The 24,624-nt window shown below is 46.5% G+C and overlaps 2 protein-coding genes and 1 long non-coding RNA gene across 9 annotated transcripts in view; 2 read left to right on the top strand and 1 right to left on the bottom strand.

Moving 5' to 3' along the window:
* Window positions 1–7,497, top strand: part of ywhaz (tyrosine 3-monooxygenase/tryptophan 5-monooxygenase activation protein, zeta polypeptide) — a 31,481-nt gene extending 23,984 nt beyond the window's left edge. The window contains exon 7 of the transcript XR_006026192.1: window positions 7,483–7,497. The gene's annotated coding sequence lies outside the window, so the exon portion shown is untranslated. The remainder of the gene's footprint in view (window positions 1–7,482) is intronic.
* LOC121695888 lies at window positions 465–3,283 on the bottom strand. Its single transcript, XR_006026193.1, has 3 exons — window positions 2,982–3,283; window positions 1,011–1,068; window positions 465–648 (listed from the first exon to the last, which is right to left on the bottom strand). It is a non-coding gene; the product is annotated as an uncharacterized LOC121695888 (long non-coding RNA).
* Window positions 1,250–24,574, top strand: rnf19a (ring finger protein 19A, RBR E3 ubiquitin protein ligase). Of its 7 annotated transcripts, none has more exons than XM_042077062.1 (10): window positions 1,250–1,422; window positions 10,862–11,849; window positions 15,370–15,578; window positions 16,115–16,256; window positions 16,621–16,783; window positions 18,002–18,116; window positions 18,316–18,477; window positions 20,059–20,272; window positions 21,318–21,461; window positions 21,656–24,574. In XM_042077062.1, the coding sequence occupies exons 1-10, from the start codon at window positions 1,392–1,394 to the stop codon at window positions 22,491–22,493; spliced, it is 3,006 nt and encodes a 1,001-aa protein (XP_041932996.1). In that variant the 5' UTR covers window positions 1,250–1,391; the 3' UTR covers window positions 22,494–24,574. The 7 variants fall into 7 exon arrangements, with proteins under 7 accessions (XP_041932996.1, XP_041932992.1, XP_041932991.1 ...); XM_042077058.1 differs by having other exon boundaries at window positions 21,653–24,574; XM_042077057.1 differs by having other exon boundaries at window positions 16,112–16,256.
* Window positions 24,575–24,624: the final 50 nt, after the last annotated feature.

Here is a 24,624-nt window from a genome sequence, read left to right as displayed (position 1 = left end):
TTGTGGAAGATAGCAGTCTATTATTGTATATGTTATAAAAATATGGATTCCAAATTGACAATTTATTATCAATCATATAATCCAAAGTAAGTATGAATATTACATTTTTTATGTTGATGTGTGATTTTTTTTTCTTTAATTGTACAGATCATAGAAATTTGTTAAAAGAGCAACATGCTTAGTCAACAGACTGTATCTGAGGTCCACTGTCGATCACTTTACATTATTAGACAGGGCATGATCATAGTCCTTGCCTGTATGCTACTAATCACCCCTTCATCTTCTATTCTTTGGAGGCATGAATGAAACTGGACATAACAACGGAAACAAAAAGATGGAATGCTCCGTTATCATTCAGTGTTCACATGCTCACGTGTGGCTGAAAGAAGTTATCTAACTTGCATTAACAATAATTTGCTTATTTACATCAGTTATGACACATATTATTAGCTTTATTTTGTCACAATTTTAGCACAAGTGAAATAGTAGGCCTACGTGATGGCATACCTCTAAATGCATGAATGACACAAAAATACAGGGTTTAACCAGAGAGCGTTGAAGCAGAGCAGTTAGTAATCAGGTATCTTTGGTTTAACTTTCATGTCTGTAATAGAAGTTGCAATGTCCATAAGCTGATTTTGGCTTAGCCTAAGAAAAAATGGGCACAACATGACCAATTAGCATGAGCCTACATCATTAGAATATTCAGAATTCTATTGACACAACAGTATGATGCTGTTTGACAGAACTAGTTTATTTGCACTTTTGCTGTGTTGATAAAAATGTGTCAAGCTATGAGACTGTCTTCCTGACTAGGCAAGGGGCCTGAACATACTGTATGTGTTGCTGGTCAGACAGGGAAATACATTCTGCCTCATATACCCAATTGGAAAATTAAATTGATTTACACCGTGTGTGTGTGTGTGCGTGTGTGTGTGTGTGTGTGAGAGAGAGAGAGAGAGCTCACACTGTAGGCTTAGGCTAATTCTAATGAAATATGCAATACTAACATGAATATATGGTGTCTGGATGCCATTCATTAAATTGAGTTGCACCACATCAGTAAATCTGAAAAACAAAACAAAAAGAACAAGATTTAAACACTGCCAGAAAATTATGGCTGTAGACGTGCTCTGACCAGGGTTTATTATAACGCGATAATACGAATTTATCACTTTGCCTATCTGTGTTCTCGCGAGAGAATGTGAACTAATTTGTAAAAGGGAATCGGAGAGAGGGTGGTTTCTGTGAGTCAGAAGGGGTAACGTTACGGGACAGGGAGGTGCCGAAACGCTGGAAGTTTTTTTGGGGAAAAATAGTAGTCAAGCTCTAGTAAAACAAGAAGATTTTTATATTTTATTTTGCTGTGCGCGGCATCTTTTGTCCTAGGAATGAAATGCTGTTACACGGATGATTTGAAAGGTATGTTGGTTAACGTTAGCGTCATTGTTTAACGTTATCAAGCTTCTAGTTCTACAGCTTTCGACAGAAAACGGCCAACGTTTACAAGCGGAGACTGGACTTCAGGTGTTCAAAAATTGCTAACGTTAGTTAACTAATGTTCATGTTTTATTATAACGATGACTAGCTAACCCATACCAAATGTAACTTATTGTAGTGTTACTTTAGATACAGACAGGTCTCGGATGCTAACGTTAATGTTAATGGCTTTTCGGGACAACTGAGGTGTTTAACTAGCCTAAACACTAACGTTAGTTAAGTTAACGTTAGAAGCTAGCATATTATTTAGATCACGACAGCTAACGCTAGCTGGCAAGTTGAATCTGGTGAATGGCCTTCAAGCAGACCACAGCTCTGCCGCTGAGGTAACGTTAGTTTACATTGTTGGCTTAGGTGAATGTGCAGGTAGCTGCTAGTTCTAGGAGTCGAGCTTGTGTTTACTATCGATAGCTAACTTAACGTTAACGTCAATAGCTCATGGTGCTTTGTTTATGTTGAAATGGCAAACTAGACATATCTTAGTATCATAAATTCACAAACTATTGAGCAGGGTCCTGGATGTATGAGTAAGTAGCATTAGGTTATCATAATCAAGGTTTATACCACAACTGGATATGATTTGTTAAAGTAACGTAAACATTAGATAGATTTCTGGAAAACTGTGGACGTGTCATCACGCTAACGTTAACGATACAAACATTAACATTAGCTAACCTAATGTTAGATTGTTAACTTGTGCTAGCATTGTTTTTTTTTGTTTTTTTACTTTAATGGCCCGCTAACGTCAACTTGCCTTAATGTTTAATTATTAGATATTAGTAGTGAGGCAGTTGATTTTCACGGACAAACATATATCAAACTTTGTCGTTGTTTGCTAACGTTAGATTGCTAACGTTATAGCCAGTTAATGTTAACCTCCACCAGCTTGCTGTCAGTTTAGCCCGCTAACGCGACTTTATACTTCTGTGTGCTGGATTTTAGGGAAAAAGAAAATGTATTCAGACATTATTACATATAATGCTTTTCCAACTGGGTTTCATATGTGAATCATTTGTGTCTACTTTGCCTTGTTAAGCGTTAGCTAACGTTCTAGCAGTTATCAGGCTAACATTAGATAAACGAACGTTACTGCTAGCAAGCTAGCTTGGCAGCTAACGTTAGATGTAGTAATAACGTTAATGGTTGTTATTAGATTGCTTGTGGGGTTGTTTGTCAACTACGGGTAGTTTGTTTTGATGTCGGATACAACCGGTAAATCTCTTGCGCAAATATTATACAAAGTCAAGCTCGTCAGATGCATAGCAGCTATAGACTCATCGTGGTGATTCTTCACTGTTCAAAAAAATAGCTGACGTAAAGTGCATCTTATGAACGTGCGAGATAATTTAACATTTATTCCAGCCAAACACAGTATGGCTTGCGTCATTTGCTGACAACGACTAACGACAGCACTGTTGTTAAATCACAGCAGTTTCCTCGGCCAAACTGTGCCCGGCGTAACGTTAATGGTCTTTTCTCACCTTCCTTCTTGGCAAAGGCTTGACCAAATGCACGTTTATGTACCGTAGTAGACACACTGTGCACACAAAAAAAAGCCGTAACATTATGCCCGTGGAATGCGTATACAAGCTGTTTGGAACTTGTTCGTTTTGATCGTGCAATACTTTCTGTAACCCGCTCATAAAACGACGAATGCTACCTTGAGTTGCATACGCCCTGATGTAGTCGTGCTCTTTTAGTACGTCATTCTATGCTCGATCTGTTTGCTGACTTTTAATCAGTCCTACATTTGTTGTCCTTCTTGTGGGGTCTGAAAACACTGAACCCTTTATGTTTCCCCATGCATAACCCTTCTGCCAGATGAGCAGACTGATGGCAAGAAAGAACTCCACACAGATTGGCTGTGTGTGAGTGTATGAGCAGGTCAGTTTTATAGGCCTGTTCTTCATGTGTGGAGATCTCTCCACACAGCTGGGCTCTTTGGTGTTTTGTTAGTTATGAGAGTTGATGGTGGGGGATAAACCCCCAACAACCAGCTGGTGAAGACACATGGTGTTAAGCACAGGAGATAATTGTTTACACCCTATTTGTTCCTTGCTGAGAAATATCACACTTTTTCCACCTAAATCTGCAGCATCCAAAATCAAAATGTTTGCTAATGAAGGGGAGATTTAGACTCCTGTAGACTGTACCATTCATCAGATCAGTGTCTGTGACGAGAAACATTATGTTCACAGGGGCTCTCTAAATTAGTCTGTGTCTGCTGGGGTCAGGACCTTATTAGTGCCATCACTGTTTTACACCACATGGTTTGCTAAGCCTCCTGAGCGGAGCATGTTAAAACAGGCCTCTGGCAGTCATCTGGGGAGCAGCCTCTTATCTAATTCGCCATTACTGTTTAACCGGGCCAATCTTGGTCCTGCACAGCTATTTCTGTAAGGCCAGGGTGGACCTGGTGGACACGCCTGTCATTCATTCCTGTTGCAACATAGGCTGCAGCTTGACATACCCATTTGTTAGGCTAGGCCAATCAATAACTTGCGTCCGAAAGCTTCTTTATTGCCCATGAAAGACATAGAATTGTTTCATAGAATTGTTTTCATAGAATTTGTGCATTGTTTTGTTCTGTGGTTGATTTTGAGGCTTTGTTTTTCTTCTATTATGTAAAAGCAGGTTTTTTTTCTTGGCTAAGCCTTGATCTCAAAGGTTTTTGGAAACCAGGGTAGATAGATCTGTAGGTTGAAGATATTGCTTCAAAGATATTCATATTCAGCTGTTTAAAAGTGGCTGTATCCTGCTGCTTGTAGACGGCTCTATTGGCATTAAAATGCATGGCAGGCAAAATTCCAAATGCGATGGCGAAACATGATGCTTTTAATGACTCCTTCCTAGGTTTCTTTCATTTCAAATTCACATATTCTCGCCCATGTGTGTTCATGGGCAGTCCCTGGAATCTTTCTTGGCAATGGACCTTGATCTCGAGGACTCGAGCACACACATACTCGGGAAGAGATCAACATCTAGGTCATCTACCTCTGAAAGAGTTGGGTGTCTGCTGTGACATTATTTGGATTTGTTGCATAATATTGATTTTTTTTATTTTTTTTATTTTTTTATTTATTTTTTTAATCATAGTTTGGAACAACACATCGATACACCTTACACAAACAGCTTAAAAGATAATTGGGGCGGGGGGGCAAACAAAAACAAAAACATGATGCTGTGTGTTGGACGGAGTGGCGAGAGTCGCCAGCGTACCCGTAACTCAGCACAACTATTAAAATGAATAATAATACTAAGTTAATACAAATATCGGCAATTCACAAAACACACCAAAAAAAAATGAATCATGGGCATTGGTGACTCCTGTACTGGCCTACTTAGACTGAATAGCAACATGGTGATCTCGAACAGTCCAGTCGTTGTAACATGGGGGCAGGTGATCTTGAACGTCCAACCAGGCCTTAGATCTCCAGAAGCACGGGTCCGCTGTTCTCCATTTCTCCATCTCCGCGGTTTTCTTGTATCGGTTGCCGTCGGTGGGGGGGTTTGGGTGTTGGTGTCTTGTAAGTTAGTAACAACACCAAACAAACTATACAACAGTATTTGGGCTGGGATAAACGATTATTTTTTAAACGATTAATCTAGCGATTATTTTTTCAATGCATCGATTAATCTAACGATTCATTTTTTCAGTCCGATTCGATTATCTCCCCATTAATTGACTAATAGCAACTTATACATGTTGATTTGCATATCCGAATGAAAAAACATGAATTCCTTAACATTGGAATATATGTTTATTGCTCTTAAGATTCCAAATATACAAGTGCAAAGTAATGCATTCTTAGTCAAAGGTAGCATTCAGTTCAGTTCAGTAGTGTATAGGTCTAATTGAGTGCCTGTCACTTTAAGACGACGTTCGTGAGGGAATCCTTGCAATTAACATTAACACAGTTAAAACGCTGCTGATGTGTGGATGCAATTCATAACGTAGTTAGTTCAAATAACGGTTCGTACTTCTCCTTGGGACAAGCACTTTTGAGTTTTGGAAAACACTTTTCCATTTACATCGGGATTTTGCAAACATTCAGTGTCGGAGTCAATAAAATGAGCCCTGCATGAATAACGAAATTGACGAACAAGCTGTAAGATACAGCTGTAAGAAAGTTGTGAGATACTGCTTGATTGCATAACTTTGCTAAGGTCTCATCACAACAATACATTGAGGAGACCAAACTAAGTAGAGTTAACTTTAATGCAGCAGTTTTGAACAAATTTGCACAGCATGGTCACGATGCTAAGCTGATTTAATAGCAATTTAGCCCGTCGTGTTCTATGCAATGCTTCTATGTGGCAACAACAATCCTTCAACAATCGTGAATATTTTGTTAAATGCACATGCAGAGGAGGTAGGAGCACAGCTCAATGATTTCGTGGCCCCCAGCCACAGATTAGTCAACTTATGGGAAACACTGAAGGTGTAAAAATATTTAGCGGCACACATTATGCTTAACAAATCGACGCACATTTTTTGCGTCGCGGTATTTTTTGCGTCGACGTCATCGATTACGCGTCAGGTCAATTTAGCTCCCCGGTCCCAAAGAACTAAGTGCAACGGCAATATATTTCACTCAGAACATTTATTTTAAAAGACTGCAACACTGATAGTGCAACAACAAACAAGCTTGGCAACGTTAACTAAAGGGATCAGTCGGGATTAATTGCCAAAAGAACGAAAATGACAAATCACGCAGTCAGCTAAATATTTTAAACTTGCGCCAAACGGATGAACCCAGCATCGGTGTGTCGCATGAATTAAAACACAAATTGAAGCAACAACTTGATCATTGGACAACCCTACCACTAAACCTTTCCATAGGCCTGCAACGTTTATGACATGAAATGCGTCCATATTCCACATTTTATCACACCTGACAATTAAACGGAGCTGTGGCTGTTCGCGATTTGACTGATTCTTGAGAACGAGAAGCGAGATATTTGCACCGCTCAGCTCCGCTCACTAGCTCTGATTCGGAGGCATATCACATATGTAAAGATTATAAAATCTGATTATTTGTCGATTCATGACACGTTTCTTCTTATTTTGAATGCGTTCTGCGGAGAAGGGAGATTGGCGTTGGTCACGTTTTGGAATGAAAGGGAGAAAACAGGACAAAGTAACGTGTGTGTTTTTTTTTTTTTTCTTTTTTTTTTTTTTTTGACGACGTAGTTAAGGCGGTAGGCTTGTTTTGCCAAGGCGGCCGCCTTGACTGCAAAGTGCTGCGGGAAACCCTGACATGACAATGACTCATGACCGCATTCAAAGCTCTTCACATTTCAGACCATGAAGTAGCCAGTTGTGTGATGCCTAGACATTGGTTGTGCTTTTTCATTGATTTCAAAGTGATGTAGCCTAAATATTTAGCTTTTTCTGGGCAGTCTTCACCCTGTGGCAGGAATTGGGTTGAGCGCTAACCACTGTCAGTTTGTTTGGTAAACACCAGTTAAATGGCAACCAACAGCCCACAGCTCGCCATCGTCTCACTCTTCCTTGCACAGCAACACAACAGTGGAAAAACCTCAGGGCTTATTTTGGTGCTCAGCTGACTGGGCTCTGGCAGAACACTCCAACCAGAGTGGTGCCGATTTGTTTGTTCTGCCCTTGGATGGGCTCCCTCTGTCAGCATCCACCCAGCACTGCTATGAAGTGAGTCTGGAAGGCCACAGGAAGCAGGAGGGAGTTGGATGTCGTCCGGGGTACTTTCTCCAATGTTTGGAGTCTCGTGGGCAGTCACTGAAATCTGCATGGTCATGGTGAGGAAGAGAGCTCTGAGAGAGTGAGGAATGCTGCAGGAAATGCCATTCTTAAGCACATTACTGAAAACCCCACCACAGCTCGCAGAAGTACATTTGTCTGGGCACTCTGCCTGTTATGATTTCTGTGTGCGTGCATAGACGTTGGCTTGTATTTTCCTGTTATGCGGTGTGGCCAGGTGGCTGCAGCCTTGAGATGTCGAGGTGTGTGTGTGTGTGTGTGAGGGAGAGTCTGTCTGTCTTGGAGTTCCGTTTGTAGCGCTTCTGACAAAGCTTGCACACACTGGAGGTTGGGAGGAGTTTCCCCTACAGCACAATGAGGCATTTATACATTCAACTCCATAACAGCACTGCCCCCACAGGCCTGATTTGAACTCCAGCAACCCCATACAGCACTTTGGTCATGTGCAGAATTGCAGATGCAGTATGCATGCTTTCACACACATCACTTAGTCCTCTAAGAATTCAGACGCTTGAATGGAAAACTGCTCCAACGTGGGAGGAAGTCTTAGATTCTGATATCATTTCCTTCCACCTCCCAGTCAAGAGAGGGAGAGATCAAGGAATCAGGGGATGGATAAAGGAGAAGTAGAGAGGGGTAGAATGCGAAGGGTGAAGGAGGAGGAGAGATGGGGAGAGACAGAAAGACTCATATCTCCACATATGCAGGCCTTAACTGCACAGCCTCCCAGTTCATTGTGTGTTATGGGGTTATGTTTTGGCTCTGCTCAGTGTTCGTTGGAGTGGTTTCCCCTCGTTCCAGTCTCCACAGCCTCTGTGCAGGAGCAGCTTCATGCCTAAGTGTTTCCTGCAGTCTCAGTGGTGCAGAGTCAGGGTCTTTTGACCAGTGTGTGTGTGTGTGTGGGGATGGTACGCTTGGGGGGGAACACTGTGTCTGCCCCCCCCCCCCCCCCCCCCCCCACACACACACACACACACACACACACACACACACACACGTGTGACGCACACATACACACTTACAGCACTTTCACTCAGTGGTTTGGCAGCACCAAACATACACACACACACACACACACACACGTGTGACGCACACATACACACTTACAGCACTTTCACTCAGTGGTTTGGCAGCACCAAACATACACATTCACATACACAAACACGCACTCCTGTGTCTGTGCCAGACCTCGTTGGGCTCCTCAGATGACTGCAGAGCTCGTTCCTCTCCTCTCCTCCTCTCCTCTCCTCTCCTCTCCTCTCCTCTCCTCTTTGTAATTACTCAAGAATTCTGGACTCGGGTCACGTGGCTCTGTGGATTCCGAAAAGGGCTGCACGAACACTGTAAAAGTGTGCCATTGCTCACATCAACTGTTTGTACTCATACACAGGTTTTTACGGCTGGGCTGTAGGCTATCTGCTAAGTGAATTTCCAGGCAAAAGCATTAACTTGTGTGAGGTATTGTGGAGACTGCTTGTTAATTTGACTCTACAAGAAGTCTCTTTGTGGTATATCTGTTCTATGTAGAGACCGTGTTGACTTGGCTTCTATGCTTAGTCACAGGCAGCTGTTTTTCCAAGGGGAAAACCCTTCACACGAGGTCACTCGCTCTCTGGAAAACCTCTCCAGTTTGTTTGAGTGTGCATTTAAAGCACCACTGCAGATTTCTGTAGAATTCTGTAAAATTTTATGGAGTTCAAGTCAGGACAAATTTGTTGTGCAGGCTAGTTCTTATGCAGCACAATTCTGAAATGGACCCAAATGAAGGTCTTGATTTGAAGGCCCTACAGAGAAGTGTAAATAGCTGCAGTGTGTTAATTAGTCTTTGTAATTAGAGTAGCTGAGATCGTCACACACACACACACACAAACCATATGGTGTAGGATCACATGATTTTCCCTTCTATATGGTGTTCAGTGAGCATCCTGTTTTGATGACCACCCCTGGGATGTTTGTGTGTTTGTGTGCTCGATTTGAAAACGGCAGAGTTGTGCAGGGCATTTCCATGGTTGAGGTGTCACTACCTTAACCACAGGGGTAGTCCTCACACTAACCTCATAGCTCGGGTGGGGGGAAAAAGCACATCCAGATGCTCGATCACATGGAGGCATTTGTTGTCTTGTAGGCCTAGTTGATTTGGAATGTCCTGAATACTGATGAACTTTTGACACTTGTCTTTCACACCTCAACATTCTTGCGATAGATACTTTGCTCATCCAACGTTGTGGTGGAGAACTTGCTCATCTCGTTCTTCACTGATTCTGTATTTAGGTGCATTTGCATTGCTCATTCAGTGCGCTGACCTGACTCACTCAAGCTCCTTGTCTTGGGGGCGAGCAGTTGACACAGTCCAGACACCCAGAGGACTGTGAAAGCAAAGACGCACACAACAACAACCCCCACCCCCCACTCATCTTTCATGGCAATGCTTATACAGTAAGGAACAAAAGGAACTGCTGTGGCCTGATGCCATTTGATTGGGAGAACAGTGACCTCTTCACTGACTAATTCTTCTTATCTGGAGTCCTCAAATGAACCCCTTTATCTCTCTCGCATTGCTGTCTCTCTCTGTTTTTCTTCGAATTAGTGCCGTTGTCTTTCCCCGTCATGCTTGTGACATCTCCCTCAGTTTTCTCTGCTGACGGTCCTTTCTCTCTCCTCTGCTTGTGTGGTGCTGATGGGACGCTTAGGGGTCTGCGGATCTCTGATGAGCCCAGTGCACAGGCTCCAGTGTGCAGTGGAGCAGGTACCCGCCCGCACAGCCTGCAGTCGCCCTCCCAGCCCTCTCCTAGTGCTGCCACACGTGCGCACACACAAACAGCACTGTCCACAGAAACGTTGTCCACTAAAACAGCAGTCCTTTAGAGCAATGCAAGAAACGTTTAGTTATGTAGCATCATTTTTATGTAGGACTATTTTAGTCTACGTTCCCTCATTGATGGGGGTCAGTGTGAGTATAAGTGATTGATTTGTTTGTGTGTGTGTGTGTGTGTGTGCGCGCAAACATTGACACCCAGCATAGTTTGTCTTTGCCCATGTGCGTCAGGAGGAAACAGAGTTCATCTGTCCAGTTCAGGGTCCCTCTGCTCCCCGCTTGTGTACATTAATGCTGGCCTTGTGTCGTCCTCCTCTCACACAAGAGATGAGCCAATCAGGGCTACAGGACTGAGCTTGCTGCCCAGCTGTGAGCTTGTTGACGATTGCCTGCATTTCTATCTCCTCTGGTCGCTTTATCAGATTGTTTGTCACTGTGACACAGAATTTGATTTGATTCCCGAATTGTTGCAAAATCTCTGTTTTGATGGTCTGGAGGTTCAAGGTCTGAGCACTGAGCACTTGCTTCACTGGCAGGGTGAATTGTCTGGGAAGAAGACTGGGCTGTTGGTAGGGTAAGAGTTCATCTGATGTGTTTGTATTTATTTCTCTCTCCTCTGTGTCTCCCTCCCCCTCTCTCCCTCTCTCTCTCTCTCTCTCTCTCTCACTCTCTCTCTCCTCTGTCTCTCTCTCTCTCCTCTGTGTCTCCCTCCCCCTCACTCTCTCTCTCCTCTGTCTCTGTCTCTCTCTCTCCTCTGTCTCTCTCTCTCTCTCTCTCCTCTGTGTCTCCCTCTCTGTCTCTCTCAGAGTCTGCTGATTGCCCGTCTCCATCTGAGCCCTCGCTGACTCCGCTGGCTGCGCCCCAGCCGGTGGGTGCCGGTGGGCGTGTGGGCGTGGGGCGGCTGCCGTCATGTCTTAACGCGCTGCGCTCCCCCCTCCGGTCCCTGCCCCTGTTGCCCCTGTCCCACCTGTCCGTCCTGTCCCCTCCCTCGCCCTCCTCCTCCTCTTCCGCCTCCTCCTTGCCGCTCCGCCCCGTCGATGTGCCTGCGGGAGGCCCCTCTGGAGAGATGAGCGTGCCGCAGCACAAGGGCTCGGAGCAGGAGCTGCAGGAGCAGGGCCCGGAGCCGGACGCGTCGGGTTCAGAGCGCGACCTGCGGGTCCAGGCCCAGGCCCAACAGGCGGGCTCAGAGCAGGACCTGCAGAGCCAGACCAAGAAGCAGCACGCGGGCTCGGAGCGTGACCTGCAGTCCGCCTGCTCCTCCGTGAGCCTGCCCTCCATCAGGAAGACGCCCAAAAAGCGCCGCCTGTCCCTGCGCGCGCTCTTCCGCCGGCGCCAGCGAGACCCCAAGCGCAAGTCTCGCGCCAGCGCACCTGGAGGCGCGGCCGATCCCCTGGCCGGCGGCGAGCTGGTGGCCGCGGAGAGCGGCCTTCAGGATGCCGCGCTGGCCGGCGAAGCGTCCGGCGCCTCCTCGTCCTTGTCCTCCTCCTCGGCCGGCGGGCAGGAGCTGCTGGAGTGCCCGCTGTGCCTGCTGCGGCACACGCGCGAGCGCTTCCCCGACATCATGACGTGCCCGCACCGCTCCTGTGCCGACTGCCTGCGCCAGTACCTGCGCATCGAGATCAGCGAGAGCCGCGTCAACATCACCTGCCCCGAGTGCTCGGAGCGCTTCAATCCCCATGACATCCGCACCATCCTGGCCGACCGCGCCCTCATGGACAAGTATGAGGAGTTCATGTTGCGCCGCTGGCTAGCTGCTGACCCAGACTGCCGCTGGTGCCCAGCACCGGACTGTGGGTGAGTAAATATGAACTTGTCAAAGTATTAAACAATATTGCTACCTGTTGTAAAAATGATGTAATCGACACTTTTAACTAATATAAAAGTACACACAGTGCAACATTCAGGTTTTCACCCTTAATTCCGTATGCTTCCATTTTGGTTCGGTTTGGTTCATGAATGCAGTATCTTCTAAAACATCATTAAACTCTGAGGAATAATGAGCTTGTCAGAGGGGCAAGGCTTTTGGAACCCTTGACTACCAGCTCTCTTAACTGCTAGGCTGCAAATGGACTAGAAGGCTGCGAGGAGGGCTTGTGCTCTTGGTGGCACTGATGTGGAGCCGTAACTAATCCGCTCAGTGAGCCAGGTTGAGATCCAACCACTGATGTGTCGTGGGAGCTGAGCTGTGATGGCTGTGTGAACAGTCAGACTGCACCTCTGACTTGTGTGTGGGTGTGAGGAGTGTACCATGAGCTGCTGATACTCTGTGGGTCTGCGTGACCTTGCTAAGTGAAAGTTCACTAAGGCACAGAGATGCTCTTGGGGGACTTCCACCCTATCATCACAATTGGCAGTGGCAGAGCGATGTTTGTTTGTTTTTTATTTGCAAAAATGGCTCAAGTGGTATTTAGAAACTTTGCTTTGAATTTCTCCGAGCAAAAGGCAAAATGTAAAACCTCCCTCTCTCTCTGCTGTGTTTGTGTGGGTAAAACAAAAAAGTGTGTGTAGGCAGTTCAGTGGATATACATGTAAGTGCGTGTGTGTGTGTGTGTGTGTGCTGTGTTAGGAGCTAGTAATGAGCGTATGCATGAGTGTGTGTGTGTAGCTGCTCTTGTTCTATACCAAGGTCTCTGACGTACATCTGGCCAGAATAGAGAGTTCTATCACACAGTGACTCACTCTTATTAGATAGGCGCTTGCAACAATCAAAGGCACTCACATTCATGAATAGATTTGTGCACACATACCCATAGGCTACATTCACTTACACCGATCCATGGTAAAAACTGCTGTACTAACACAAGCATAAACCCTTTTGTGTGTATCTGTGGTGTGCATCTCAAATAAACACAAACACCTACAGCAGATTAAAACATTAAACTGGCTTGCTCATGGGAACATGTCATCAGATATTCATTGACACTTTGCTGACTCACAGAACCACATAAAGCATTGCTTACTTAGAGACCAGACCAGATCAGACACCTGCGATCAACAGGATGAATGGCTATGGTCTGTTGCTATATTCTATTGTGTGCTCATGTAAAGGTCCATTACTTACACACACTCAGACTCTCTGTTTCTATAGTCTGTTTTGGCAACCGGTGTGTCCAGCTTCTGTCATCAGGGCTGTGCTTGTTTTCTGGCTGGCACAGGTTGGGCCTGCTGTTCAGAGTTCCAGGTTCCATGGGGAGAGGGGCTGACATTGAGGCTGTCAACTCCTGTGTGTGTGTGTGCTGTCATCAGCATTTTGTCAGCTTGACACTGGTGATGCTGTCAGCCTGAATAAAGCCTCTTTTCATCAAACTGTGTGGCTTCAGCCTGGCTAGACACAGGCGGTCTCGCTCTCTCTCCCCGCTGTCTCTCTCCTGCCATTGTACTGTCTGTCCTCTGTCTCTCTGCCTCACTCCATCTTCCTGTCGCTCGCTCACTCAAACACAAGGGCTCTGCACTCTGTCCTCCTCTCATTCCCTCTGCTCTGCCCTCACTGGCAATAATATTTCTCTCGCTCTCTCGCTCTCTCGCTCTCGCGCTCGCTCCTTCATTTAGCAGCCATGCTGATCCACTGTTCAGGCCCCATGCAGCCTTGTACACTGTCCCATCTAATGGCCAAATGAAAGGGAGAGGAGAGAGCCAGAAATAAGCCTTATGAGAGCCAGGCAGAGTTGGGAGAATGAGGATGTCAGGGTGCTTTTCTCAGCTACCAAAGCAAGAGAACTGAAGGGAGGTAAATTTAGCCCTTTAGATCATTGTGTTCAGTGATTTGGATGTGATCAAGCCAGAGCTGGAGTTTGGATAGTTGTTTTGATGTTTATCTCAAAGCACACATTGTCTTTGCTACTGGCCCTGCCTCTCTCAGCTATATTTAGTGCAGTGGAGTGTTTGCAAGCACATAGTAATGAACGTCTTAACATGACTGGGCAAGGAGTGGCAAGCACAGCTCACATAGTTGCTCAAACTCGTCAGCGGTGTCAAAATGGCAGAGCTAGTTTGATCCAGGATAAATGGCGATGCTTAGCTAGGCATGATACACTGGTACGTTCACAGACAATTAACACACTGTCTGGTCCAGTTGTCAAGACGAGGTAGTATCTTCTGTTTGTTCCCGCATGCAAGACGACCCTGTTTACTCCTGCAAATGTCTTGTCCCATATCCATGTGATTTGGGTGGTGCACACGCACGCAGCCTGATAGCTTGCCTCTGAGGTGTGCTGACTAAAGTGGAATCACCTGAGCTGTATCTCTGAATGCTACACTGCGGGTTGTCTAAGGACGTTTATTTTAGCTTGACAGGAAAAACAAGCAAATTACTAACCTAATACGCCAGAAGTTTGTGTACATTATACAGTATGTTTGGAAGACTGAGCCAAGTTGCAATACATCCATGCTGTTCTGTGTTTTCTCTAAAGGATGCTGTTTGTAATTGCTGAAGCACCACAACCTACACATGCACACAACAACTTTTATTCAGCGGTACACACACACACACACACACACACACACACACACACACACACACACAGAGTTTCTCGCTCAAATCCCTTGGTTACGTGCCCAGCCTCTAATCTGTGGGAGTTTTAATCACCACTCGGCTACCAACAGCTCATTTGGGTTTGTGTTGTGAGGGGAACAGTAATTGTATTGTGAAACAAAAATTGCTTTCTTCTGCACGTTTCTTGTGCCAGCCATAATAGCCTTGTGCTGTTTAACAGAGCAGCGCTTTGCCTTTTGGGAAGCGTTCACATCCATAGCGTGTGACACTCCTGCTCTAGGTATTCATATTCCAGGCACTGTGGAAAGCCCTGGTCAGGCAGACAGGCCAATGGAGTTACTTGGTGGCAGTGCAGTGCCATCTCCTACATCAGCTGGGTGCCGGGTGGGTTAATATCTCAGTCAGGTCAGGTGTGCCGATATGTGGAGCTGGGTCTGATTGGAGGTGGCAGCGGGCTGTGTAGAGAGAGACGTGCCAGTTATGTCACTGAGAGGTGCCTGTGGGCTCAATACTTAATGCCTATACTCTATTTCTGTTGCTAAGAACTGGCTCATCTTTGGTTCTGTCAGGTTGTCATTCACTAACAGAATTACTGAATATCTTCACTTTATTTTAATTTAATTGTGCTTATAGAGCGCCAAAACATTACACATGTAGCTCTGTAAAGAGCTTTACAGAGTGTTAGACAGTATGATTTCATTCATTTATGATTTCATTTCACCCAGTGTTGGTCCTTTCGTGTGTGTGTGGTGTGTGTCTCTGTGGTTCTAACATGTTGCTATGCGCTGACCCTGCCCCCTCCTCCTCTTTTTCCACCTGCAGCTATGCGGTCATTGCCTTTGGGTGTGCCAGCTGCCCCAAGCTCACATGTGGCCGTGACGGCTGTGGGACAGAGTTCTGCTACCACTGCAAGCAGCTATGGCACCCCAACCAGACGTGTGACGCCGCCCGCCAGCAGAGAGCGCAGAGTCTGCGCCTCCGACCCTTCCGCTCCTCATCTCTCAGTTACAGCCAGGAGAGTGGAGCTGCTGGTAATGGCACGTGTGCGTGCGTGCTCGCGCACACACACACACACACACACACACACAAACGCATACACAAACGCATACACAAACGCATACACAAACGCATACACAAACGCATACACAAACGCATACACAAACGCATACACAAACGCATACACAAACGCATACAAACACACACATACACACACACACACACACAGACCACTGCTGGAGCTCATGGAACATTTAGGCTGTGTCAAACCTTTCAATGAACTAAACTGTCCTCTGTGATATGTTTTCAACAAAAGGCGAGTGGACAAAACTATCATAGGCTTTTGTCTTCATAAGAAATTATACATTACTGTGCACAGAAAGGGCTATTCCAAATGGCAAGTTCCTGCAGTGGGAATATGCAAGTCTCATAAAAAAGTTCCTGGAGTTCCTGCAGTGGGAAGGATGCATAGATATTAGAACTTCTAAGCAGGGAGTTTATGTCTCTGGAGCCTTGTGTCTGTCCTCTCTGTGGATTGTGACCTTTGCTGCCCTGTGCCTCCTCACAGCAGACGACATCAAACCATGTCCTCGCTGTGCTGCCTACATCATTAAGATGAACGATGGGAGCTGTAATCACATGACCTGCGCCGTGTGTGGCTGTGAGTTCTGCTGGCTCTGTATGAAGGAGATCTCAGACCTGCACTACCTGAGGTGAGTCAATAACACACACACACACACACACACACACTAATCTTCTATAGTTAAATGGAGACATTGATAATGATAAAACGTTTGTTTCCCAGTTTTTTGTCCATATACTTATTGTATTAACCTCGGCTCTCAATACAAATTTGTATTAGTATCAAGCCCTTGAGTGCGCCTCTGTTTCTTTCTACTGTAATACTCAACTTTTGGAGTTCACGCACCAGGCAAAACATTACAACTTAAGGCGCAGACGCCGATTCGCCATTATTCCTATAGTTAAAGTAAAACATGTTGTCGCATACAAACTCCCATCTAATCTGTCAGCAAGCGTGTGTGTGGCTATGATGACTGTCTTTGTCTCTTGGATCAGTCCATCAGGGTGCACCTTCTGGGGTAAGAAGCCATGGAGTCGTAAGAAGAAGATCCTGTGGCAGCTGGGCACTCTGGTTGGCGCTCCAGTGGGCATTGCCTTGATCGCTGGCATCGCCATCCCTGCCATGATCATCGGAATACCGGTGTATGTGGGGAGAAAGGTGGGTCCATCATGGCACATTTACAAAAATAAGCCTCACAATCCTAAGTCTCATGCAATGTTGGTCTTTAGATTGTTCACCTCTAAAATCTGCTTTTTATAACTAATGTCCCCCATCATGATTAAGTAGATACGTTACTAGTGTATAGAATTGGTGCACCACATGTGTGGGGTCAATAAAAGCCATTGTATGACTGCCAGCAGTTTATTATTGTAAACAAGTACCATTTTGATTAGTCTGGATTGATGACTCCTAAAACTATTTACTATTCCTAAAACTTCACTATTTTTAGTCAAAATACTAAATTAAAAAACAATTAAAATAAAACCAGACTGATCCACCACCTCATTAGTTTCGGTTGATATGAAAATGTGGCAAGTTGACTTTCTCATTGACCTTCTGAATGCCATGTAAATCCAGAAAGAACGCAAACCAGTCTTTGATTTTGAAAGCGTAAGCATGGTATAATAAATAGAATATAAATGATAATTGCTGCTTGGCAATAGTGCATGCGTCTGTGGAAGTATATGGATGACTTCGGTCAGTTGGAAAGAAATGGACAGATTCGAACGAAGTAGGCTATGGGATGATGACTTCACGTCAAGTTAAAACGGAAGGTGCACAGTCTTGAAGCTCCAATATCCAAACGGGGTGATTGTAATGGGGTTTTCCCTATTTAACAATGTAGTAACGTTTTGTGTAACCTACATTTATTAGAACTAGGCCTCCTGCCAACGTCGAGCAATTTGCTGCTTCACCTTGTAGTGGCGCTCGACCTTAATACAGCCCTCAGAAGTGCTTAGCTGGAAAAGTGCTTAAGTCAGTGGCAGAATGCGTACAAGAGTTGTATACATAAGAAACATCCGATTTTGGAGTAGCTCCCCCCAAAGCGCCTAACTGGCTCCATGGCATGCTAGACAGACTTAAAGGAGAAATCTGCCGAGTTTTCACATAGATCTCCATTTCTTGAGTACTGAAGGTACGGGAAAAACCCGAAAACAACCGGTTTTACCGCTCGAGTTGCTGCAGCCAGCAGCCAATGTAGCCAGGCAGCTACAGCGCTATACTCTGGGGGCATGTACATAGGAGCTCATGTGACATGAATCACATCAATGTCTCATCTGTTTTTCTGTGATCAGTATCATATCAAGGCAATTGTGAAATAGGCCTGCATAGCTAAGGTTAAAGCTATGTATGTTTAATGCGAAATGTTCACAGATTCATAATCGCTATGAGGGAAAGGACATTTCCAAGCACAAGAGGAACCTTGTCATTGCTGGTGGTGTCACTTTGTCTGTCATTGTATCACCAGTTGTGGCGGCGGTCACTGTCGGTGAGTGTATCAGTAAAATTAGTCAAGTTGTATGCAAGTGTACAAACACCTATATATAAGTGTACACACACACACCTGACTTACTGTAAATTCTCAAGATTTTAAGGAAGTTAAGGAAGCCACAAGGCATGTAGAAGATGAATAGAAGCTGTGATTAAATCTCTGCCCCACATATTTGTGTGTGTGTGTGAAACTGCAGGTATCGGCGTGCCTATCATGTTGGCATACGTGTATGGCGTGGTGCCCATATCTTTGTGCCGCAGCGGAGGGTGTGGAGTCTCAGCGGGCAATGGGAAAGGCGTGAGGATCGAGTTTGACGATGAGAACGACATGAATGTGGGCAGCGGGGCCGTGGCTACTGGTGAGGATCCCCCTCTCTTTCTTTCTTTCTTTCTTTCTTTCTTTCTCTCTTTCTTTTTTTCTTTTTCTTTCTTTCTTTCTTTCTTTCTTTCTTTTTCTCTCTCTCTTTCTTTCTTTCTTTCTTTCTTTTTCTCTCTCTCTCTTTCTTTCTTTCTTTCTTTCTTTCTTTCTTTCTTTCTTTCTCTCTCTCTCTCTCTCTCTCTCTCTCTCTCTCTCTCTCTCTCTCTCTCTCTCTCTCTCTCTCTCTCTCTCTCTCTCTCTCTCTCTCTCTCTCCTCCTCAGCTCCTGCCTGGGACGCTCCGCCGCATGTTCTCTGTTCCAGACTAAACCAGGCAGGCACGGTGCTACGCTGGGGCTAGGGGAGGCTATAGCCCCAATAGAGATTGGCATGCCCCCTTGTTGAGGTCTGTGGCAGAGACACATTAATGCATCATCATGAAAATGGGTTATGTTCTTATCACCCTCAGTAGAGAATAAATCCTGGTGCCGTGCCTGATATCAGGACTATAAAACAAAGACAGTTTCCTGGTTTTTGAGGATTCCTCTTTATGATTAACTACTTTTGGTACGATCACATTTATTTTGGTGATTTTATAGTCATGTGAAGGACCGCTGCACACAACTTGCAGTGCAGACTTTGTAGTGTTGTTTGGGGACAGAATAACCTGTGGAAATGTGAGAAAAGCTCTTAAACTGGCCAACCATGTTGTCTACATTTTTAATCGGTGCCAACTGGGCTGTTGGTTGTGCAAGGGGTTTTCATGGCTTTTAAGTAGACTGCTCACTAGTCTCAGACTAAACAAGGGTAAGGCTGCTTTAGGGTCATGATCCTCCAACTGGACTAGAGGGCCTGGAGTGACCTTTAGCTCCCTCTGCTGGTGACTCTGAGCCTCTTGGAGTTCCTGACACTGCAGTCAGCTGACTGGTCACATGACTCGCTCAACGCCCTTCCTCTTTCACTTACCCCATTTGCTTTTTCCCTCAGCCAGTTTCCTGCTTCTTCTGTCTCCTCCCCCCCCCCCCCCCCCCCCTCTCCTCCTACTCCTCGTCCACAGCAGTATTGGGGCAGCCGTGGCCTACTGGTTAGCACTTCGGACCTGTAACCGGAGGGTTGCCGGTTCGAACCCCGACCAGTAGGCACGGCTGAAGTGCCCTTGAGCAAGGCACCTAACCCCTCACTGCTCCCCGAGCGTCGCTGTTGATGCAGGCAGCTCACTGCGCCGGGATTAGTGTGTGCTTCACCTCGCTGTGTGCTGAGTGTGTTTCACTAATTCACGGATTGGGATAAATGCAGAGACCAAATTTCCCTCACGGGATCAAAAGAGTATATATACTAATACTTACTATACTTATTCTACCCGTAATAGCAACTTCCTTAGTCTATATTAAAACAGATGCGACTGCTCTGAGTGCGGCAGAAATGCTGTTCGCCCTATTAAGAATTTAAGTGCCTTCAAAATGATTTTGGAAATGTTATTTTGAGGTTAAAAAAAAGTCTTTAGGGCTGCTTTAATGTTGTGCTGTTCTCTCTCTCTCCCTCTCCCTCTCCCTCTCCCTCTCTCTCTCTCTCACTCTCACTCAGACACCACCTCTGTGGCGGAGACGCGACACAACCCCAGTCTGGGGGAGGGCAGCGTGGGTGGCCTGACGGGCAGCCTGAGTGCCAGCGGCAGCCACATGGAGCGGATCGGTGCCATGCGGGACAACCTGAGCGAGAACGCCAGCACCATGGCACTCGCTGGGGCCAGCATCACGGGCAGCCTGTCGGGAAGCACTGTGGGCAACTGCTTCAACAGGTGAAGAGAAACATAATGTGATATCAGATATCAGTAGGGATGCAACCATCCCACTCTTTCAATCCCAATAACAACCAGTGCAGTGCCCATTCAAACATGCTATTCCTGTAGAAAGCCCGTAGCCCAATTACATGCCTGCAGGTAGGCCTGCCTTAAAAATAGGGTGGTGATGTATTCTAATACAGGGGTGGGCAAACTGCGGCCCGTGGGCCGCATCCGGCCCGCCAAGCACTTTCATCCGGCCCGCCGAGCATTTCATTTGGTTATCAGGCTGCTCGCTATTTTTTTCCTGCGATAGAGACGACGTTGGTTAGCTTTACTGCAAACTGCTTTTCACTCCTTAGAGAACGTTTACAATGTCAATGTCAAAACATCATGTTAAATAGAGATGACATCATGTTAAATTAACTTAACTCTTAGTTATCTCTTTTGCAGCAGATCTAACGTGAACATTGTGGGGGGGTGGTATGTTCTAATACATTAGCCTATAATAAATGTGCAGTAAGCAGAATTTAGGCATGGCTGCATGTGACTTTTTGTACAGATGACTTGACATAAGCCGAACAGCTGTTTTGAGTTAAGGCTGTATGTTTATTGTTAAGCCTATTGAATAACTTCATCTTCACTCTGGTCGCATAAGTCCTGCACTGTGCATTGTGAGAGGGGGGGTGGCTACTGTTCAACATGAAGCAGCCATAGAACTCTGAGCAGTAGAGCTGCTTGCACTGCTATGTTATGCCTCCATGCTCTCAAAATCTCCGCTGAGGCAGGACCTAGTACATGCATATGTTAACAGAATAGCATACAATTTATTTGGAAGAGATTGGCCTCATCACCAATACCTTGAGGCTTAAGCCCCATTCTCACTGATATCCAATCCAGCTATTTCATATCGGCCCAATATCTGTATAGGATCTGTGCATCCCAGTAATAGGATATTAGAAGGAGAGAGGTTATGAGATGGACTCGTAGTGGACAAATGGCGTTCCAAGTACACCCCTACTTCAGCATGGACTAAGCAGGGTGTTGGATGTGTGTGTGTTAGGTTGGAGGTGCAGGCCGATGTCCAGAAGGAGCGCTGTAGTCTGAGTGGAGAGTCGGGCACGGTCAGTCTGGGGACAATCAGTGACAACGCCAGCACCAAAGCCATGGCTGGCTCCATCCTCAACGCATACATGCCTTTGGACAGGTACGTGGGTGGAGTGGCCCCACTCTACTCATTAGCTGTGTCTCCATGTTCATATGCAGCCCACTAGGTCCTTGTACCTTGTGCTTGTGTAACTGCTCAAGGAGTTGGATTTCACTTCAAGATCACAACCTCACTGTGTGTGTCTGTGTCTGTGTGTCTGTGTCTGTGTGTCTGTGTCCGGCCTTGTCCAGTAGGGATGGCAGCAGTCTGGAGGTGCAGGTGGACGTGGAGTCCAAGCTGTGCAAGCTCCGGCACCACAGCGGCAGCAGCAGCCTGGACGACAGCAGCGGTGGCGGGAGCCGCGGGGGTGCCACGGGCGGAGGGGGCTGCTGCTCAGCGGGCTGCCCGCACGCGTCGTCCTCTTCGTCGTCGCGCCTGGCCAAAGAGTCCTCCTCCTCCTCGGGGGGGAAGAAGAGCAAGGGCAAGCTGCGCAAGCGGAGCAGCAGCGGGGGGGTGCGGCGGAGCGCCACGGGGTCCGGGGTGGCGGCCGTGGCCGCGGCGGCATCGCGGGCCGGCGACGACCTGGACGCCCATCTGCTGGAGCAGCGCAGCGTCCACTCCAGCGAGCCGGACTCTCCCTCGCCGCCCTCCCTGAGCGGCAGCCTGCCCTCCGTGGCCGACTCGCACTCCAGCCACTTCTCCGAGTTCAGCGGCGGCTCGGACCTGGACGCCTGCCGGCCCGTCTGCTGCGCGTACCACCAGCACGAGCACGCCGGCTGCCCCAGGCTCCCCCACAGCGCCCCCGCGGTCAGCCCTCCGCCCGAGCTAGAGCACGGCACGCCGGAGACCAGCCTGCTGTCCGGCGGCACGGCCACAGCGGTGCCCCCTTCGCCGCAGGGCGCTGTGTTAGCGCTGCGCTACATCGCGGAAGAAAGCGTGGGCTTGATGCGGGCAGTGGAACTGGACTCGCGGATGGAGGAGGCGGAGGCCGACGGAGAGGGTGTGGATGCCTCGCTGAAAGGGCATAACGACAACCTGCCGCCGTCACCGGCCAGCTCGCCCAGACACCCCTGCATCCAGACGGACATCTAAGCCTCCCAGAGACAGGACATCACGGGTCAGTCGGACCCACCACCACAGAGCTTCTCCAGCTAATCTCACACCCACTTTATTTTACTGAGGATTGCACACTGACTACGAGGTTTCAAAATAAAAAATAAGAGCAGAAAAGAGGAAAAAAGAAGAGTTGTTATTACTGAGGTATTGTGCTAAAGTATTTTCTTTCTTTTTTTATTTGTTTTAGTTTTTGCTCCAGTGTTGGCTGTTTGCTAAACGAATGTCGATAAAGGAATGTCCACTGTCTATGTGAGAGCAGGGCAGTGTATGCTGTATAGAGGGAGTGTGGGTGGAGGTGATGGGATGGGGGTTTGGTCAAACGATATCTAAGCTGGTTTGTCAGGCATGTGGGGTTGAAAAACCAAGTTCCAGAATGGTCCATGTTGGCGATATGACTGCTTCCTGGCTCTGCCAGCCCTTCCTTCATGTAGCTGCTCTCAGGTAGACGCAAGCGCTGATGAGACCCAAGAAAGCTTCTAGGCATGAATGTAGGAGGGACTACTGATTGACAGGTACAAGTTGATTGACAAATGTAGCTGCAAATAACAAGCCTCAGTATGTTTGTTGCTTTGTTCTTTTTTCCCCCCTAAGGGACCGTAGCATTTTTTTTTTTTTTTTTTTTTTTTTTTTTTTTAAAGAGTGGGCCTTACAATTTTTTGGGTGAGGCTGTTCAAGTAACACCCCATGGGCGAATGCACACCCTCATGTGTGTGTGTGCACACATTCAGTCTTTTAGACAAATCAAATGCTGTTCTGTGGGTTGGGTCTTCCACAGCCCAGCCGGAGGACTGTGCACCATCATGCATCATTCAGATGGAAACCTAAGAGGGACCAGGTAATGGTAGTGTTCCTTTTTGTCCTGTCAAGATTCTTTTAAATTATTTTTTACTTTTCTTGTGAAGTTGTGATTCCTTGTTTCTCTTTGTGTTGTTTTTTTTTTTTTCCATTTTGGGAAAGGTTGTAATTGGCTGAAGCCCTGTGTTGGGGGCATCATAGGTGTGTAACATTGGGGAGGAGCACTGAGTGGAGCAGCATCAGGAGCTCTCTCTGGTAGAACATCCAGCCCACTGTAGCCTTCTGCACCAGGTAGAGCTTCACATTCACAGCACAAACCGAGCAAGAGCATAGATGTGGCTTAGGAAGCTAACGTTGAAGTTCATGCGTAAGGAAAGCAGAAAATCTCACAGCTACAGGAAATGGCCGAGCATTCAGGGTCATTTACAGAGGACTCTCCTGCTTAAACAATGAAGATGCACCTCACTATAGTATTTTTTTATGTTAATGACTCATGGTGCCTTTTTGAAATCTGTGTTACCTTGTTTCAGTCTGTCTCAAATAAATAAGAAAAAAAAATGAGTGTGTGTGTGGTGACAAGGCATCAGACATTCACACCACCCCTAGTATCTGTGGTAGACTTTAGACTCCAGACCCACCTACCAAAGACCGCTCTCAGGCTGGGATCCTCCCTGGGCCCTTTGGTGCAGCCTGATCTGCAGACTAAAGAGTGCTGTGCCTTTGTCCCCCCTTTCCCCCTCCTGAAGTGGGTTGTGTGTTGCATGGACTACCTACTGGGGGGGTATGCAGGCAGGCTGGGTTCCTCTCGCCTCCACACACACACACACATTTCCCCACAGCCCCAGTGTCTGTAACCCGGGCTTTTGCACTGTTTCCGTCTCTTGACCCTCCTGTACTCCCAGAGTGCGTGTGTGTTTTGGGGGGGGGGGGGGGGGGGAGTACCCCACTGTTTGATTTGTGTTCATGTTTTTGTGTTCATTTTGCTGCCATTCTGGTGCTGCTCCAATAATCCCTCTGATCTAAACATGCCACAAGCTGCAGTGTCCTCCGCCCTGTTGTGTTCTTCTCTTCTCGTCTCTGTGGATCCGTCTGCTCCGAGACCTCTACCCACTGTTCTGTTGACCTCACACCCTGAGCTCGAGAGTCAGCTCTAATAAAACTGGCTCGCAACATCTTATGATATTTGTATATTTGTTTCCTAATTTGCTTTATAATATGCGTGTAAATGCATATCTAAATAAAGAAAATGAAACAAAGCTCTCCTTTTTTTTTCTTTTGTGATGAATTTAGCCATAGTTTGAAAAGCTTTCTA

Source organism: Alosa sapidissima, chromosome 21 (genome assembly GCF_018492685.1).
Source record: "Alosa sapidissima isolate fAloSap1 chromosome 21, fAloSap1.pri, whole genome shotgun sequence".
Taxonomy (NCBI): Eukaryota; Metazoa; Chordata; class Actinopteri; order Clupeiformes; family Clupeidae; genus Alosa; species Alosa sapidissima.
This window is presented reverse-complemented; position numbering and strand designations above follow the sequence as displayed.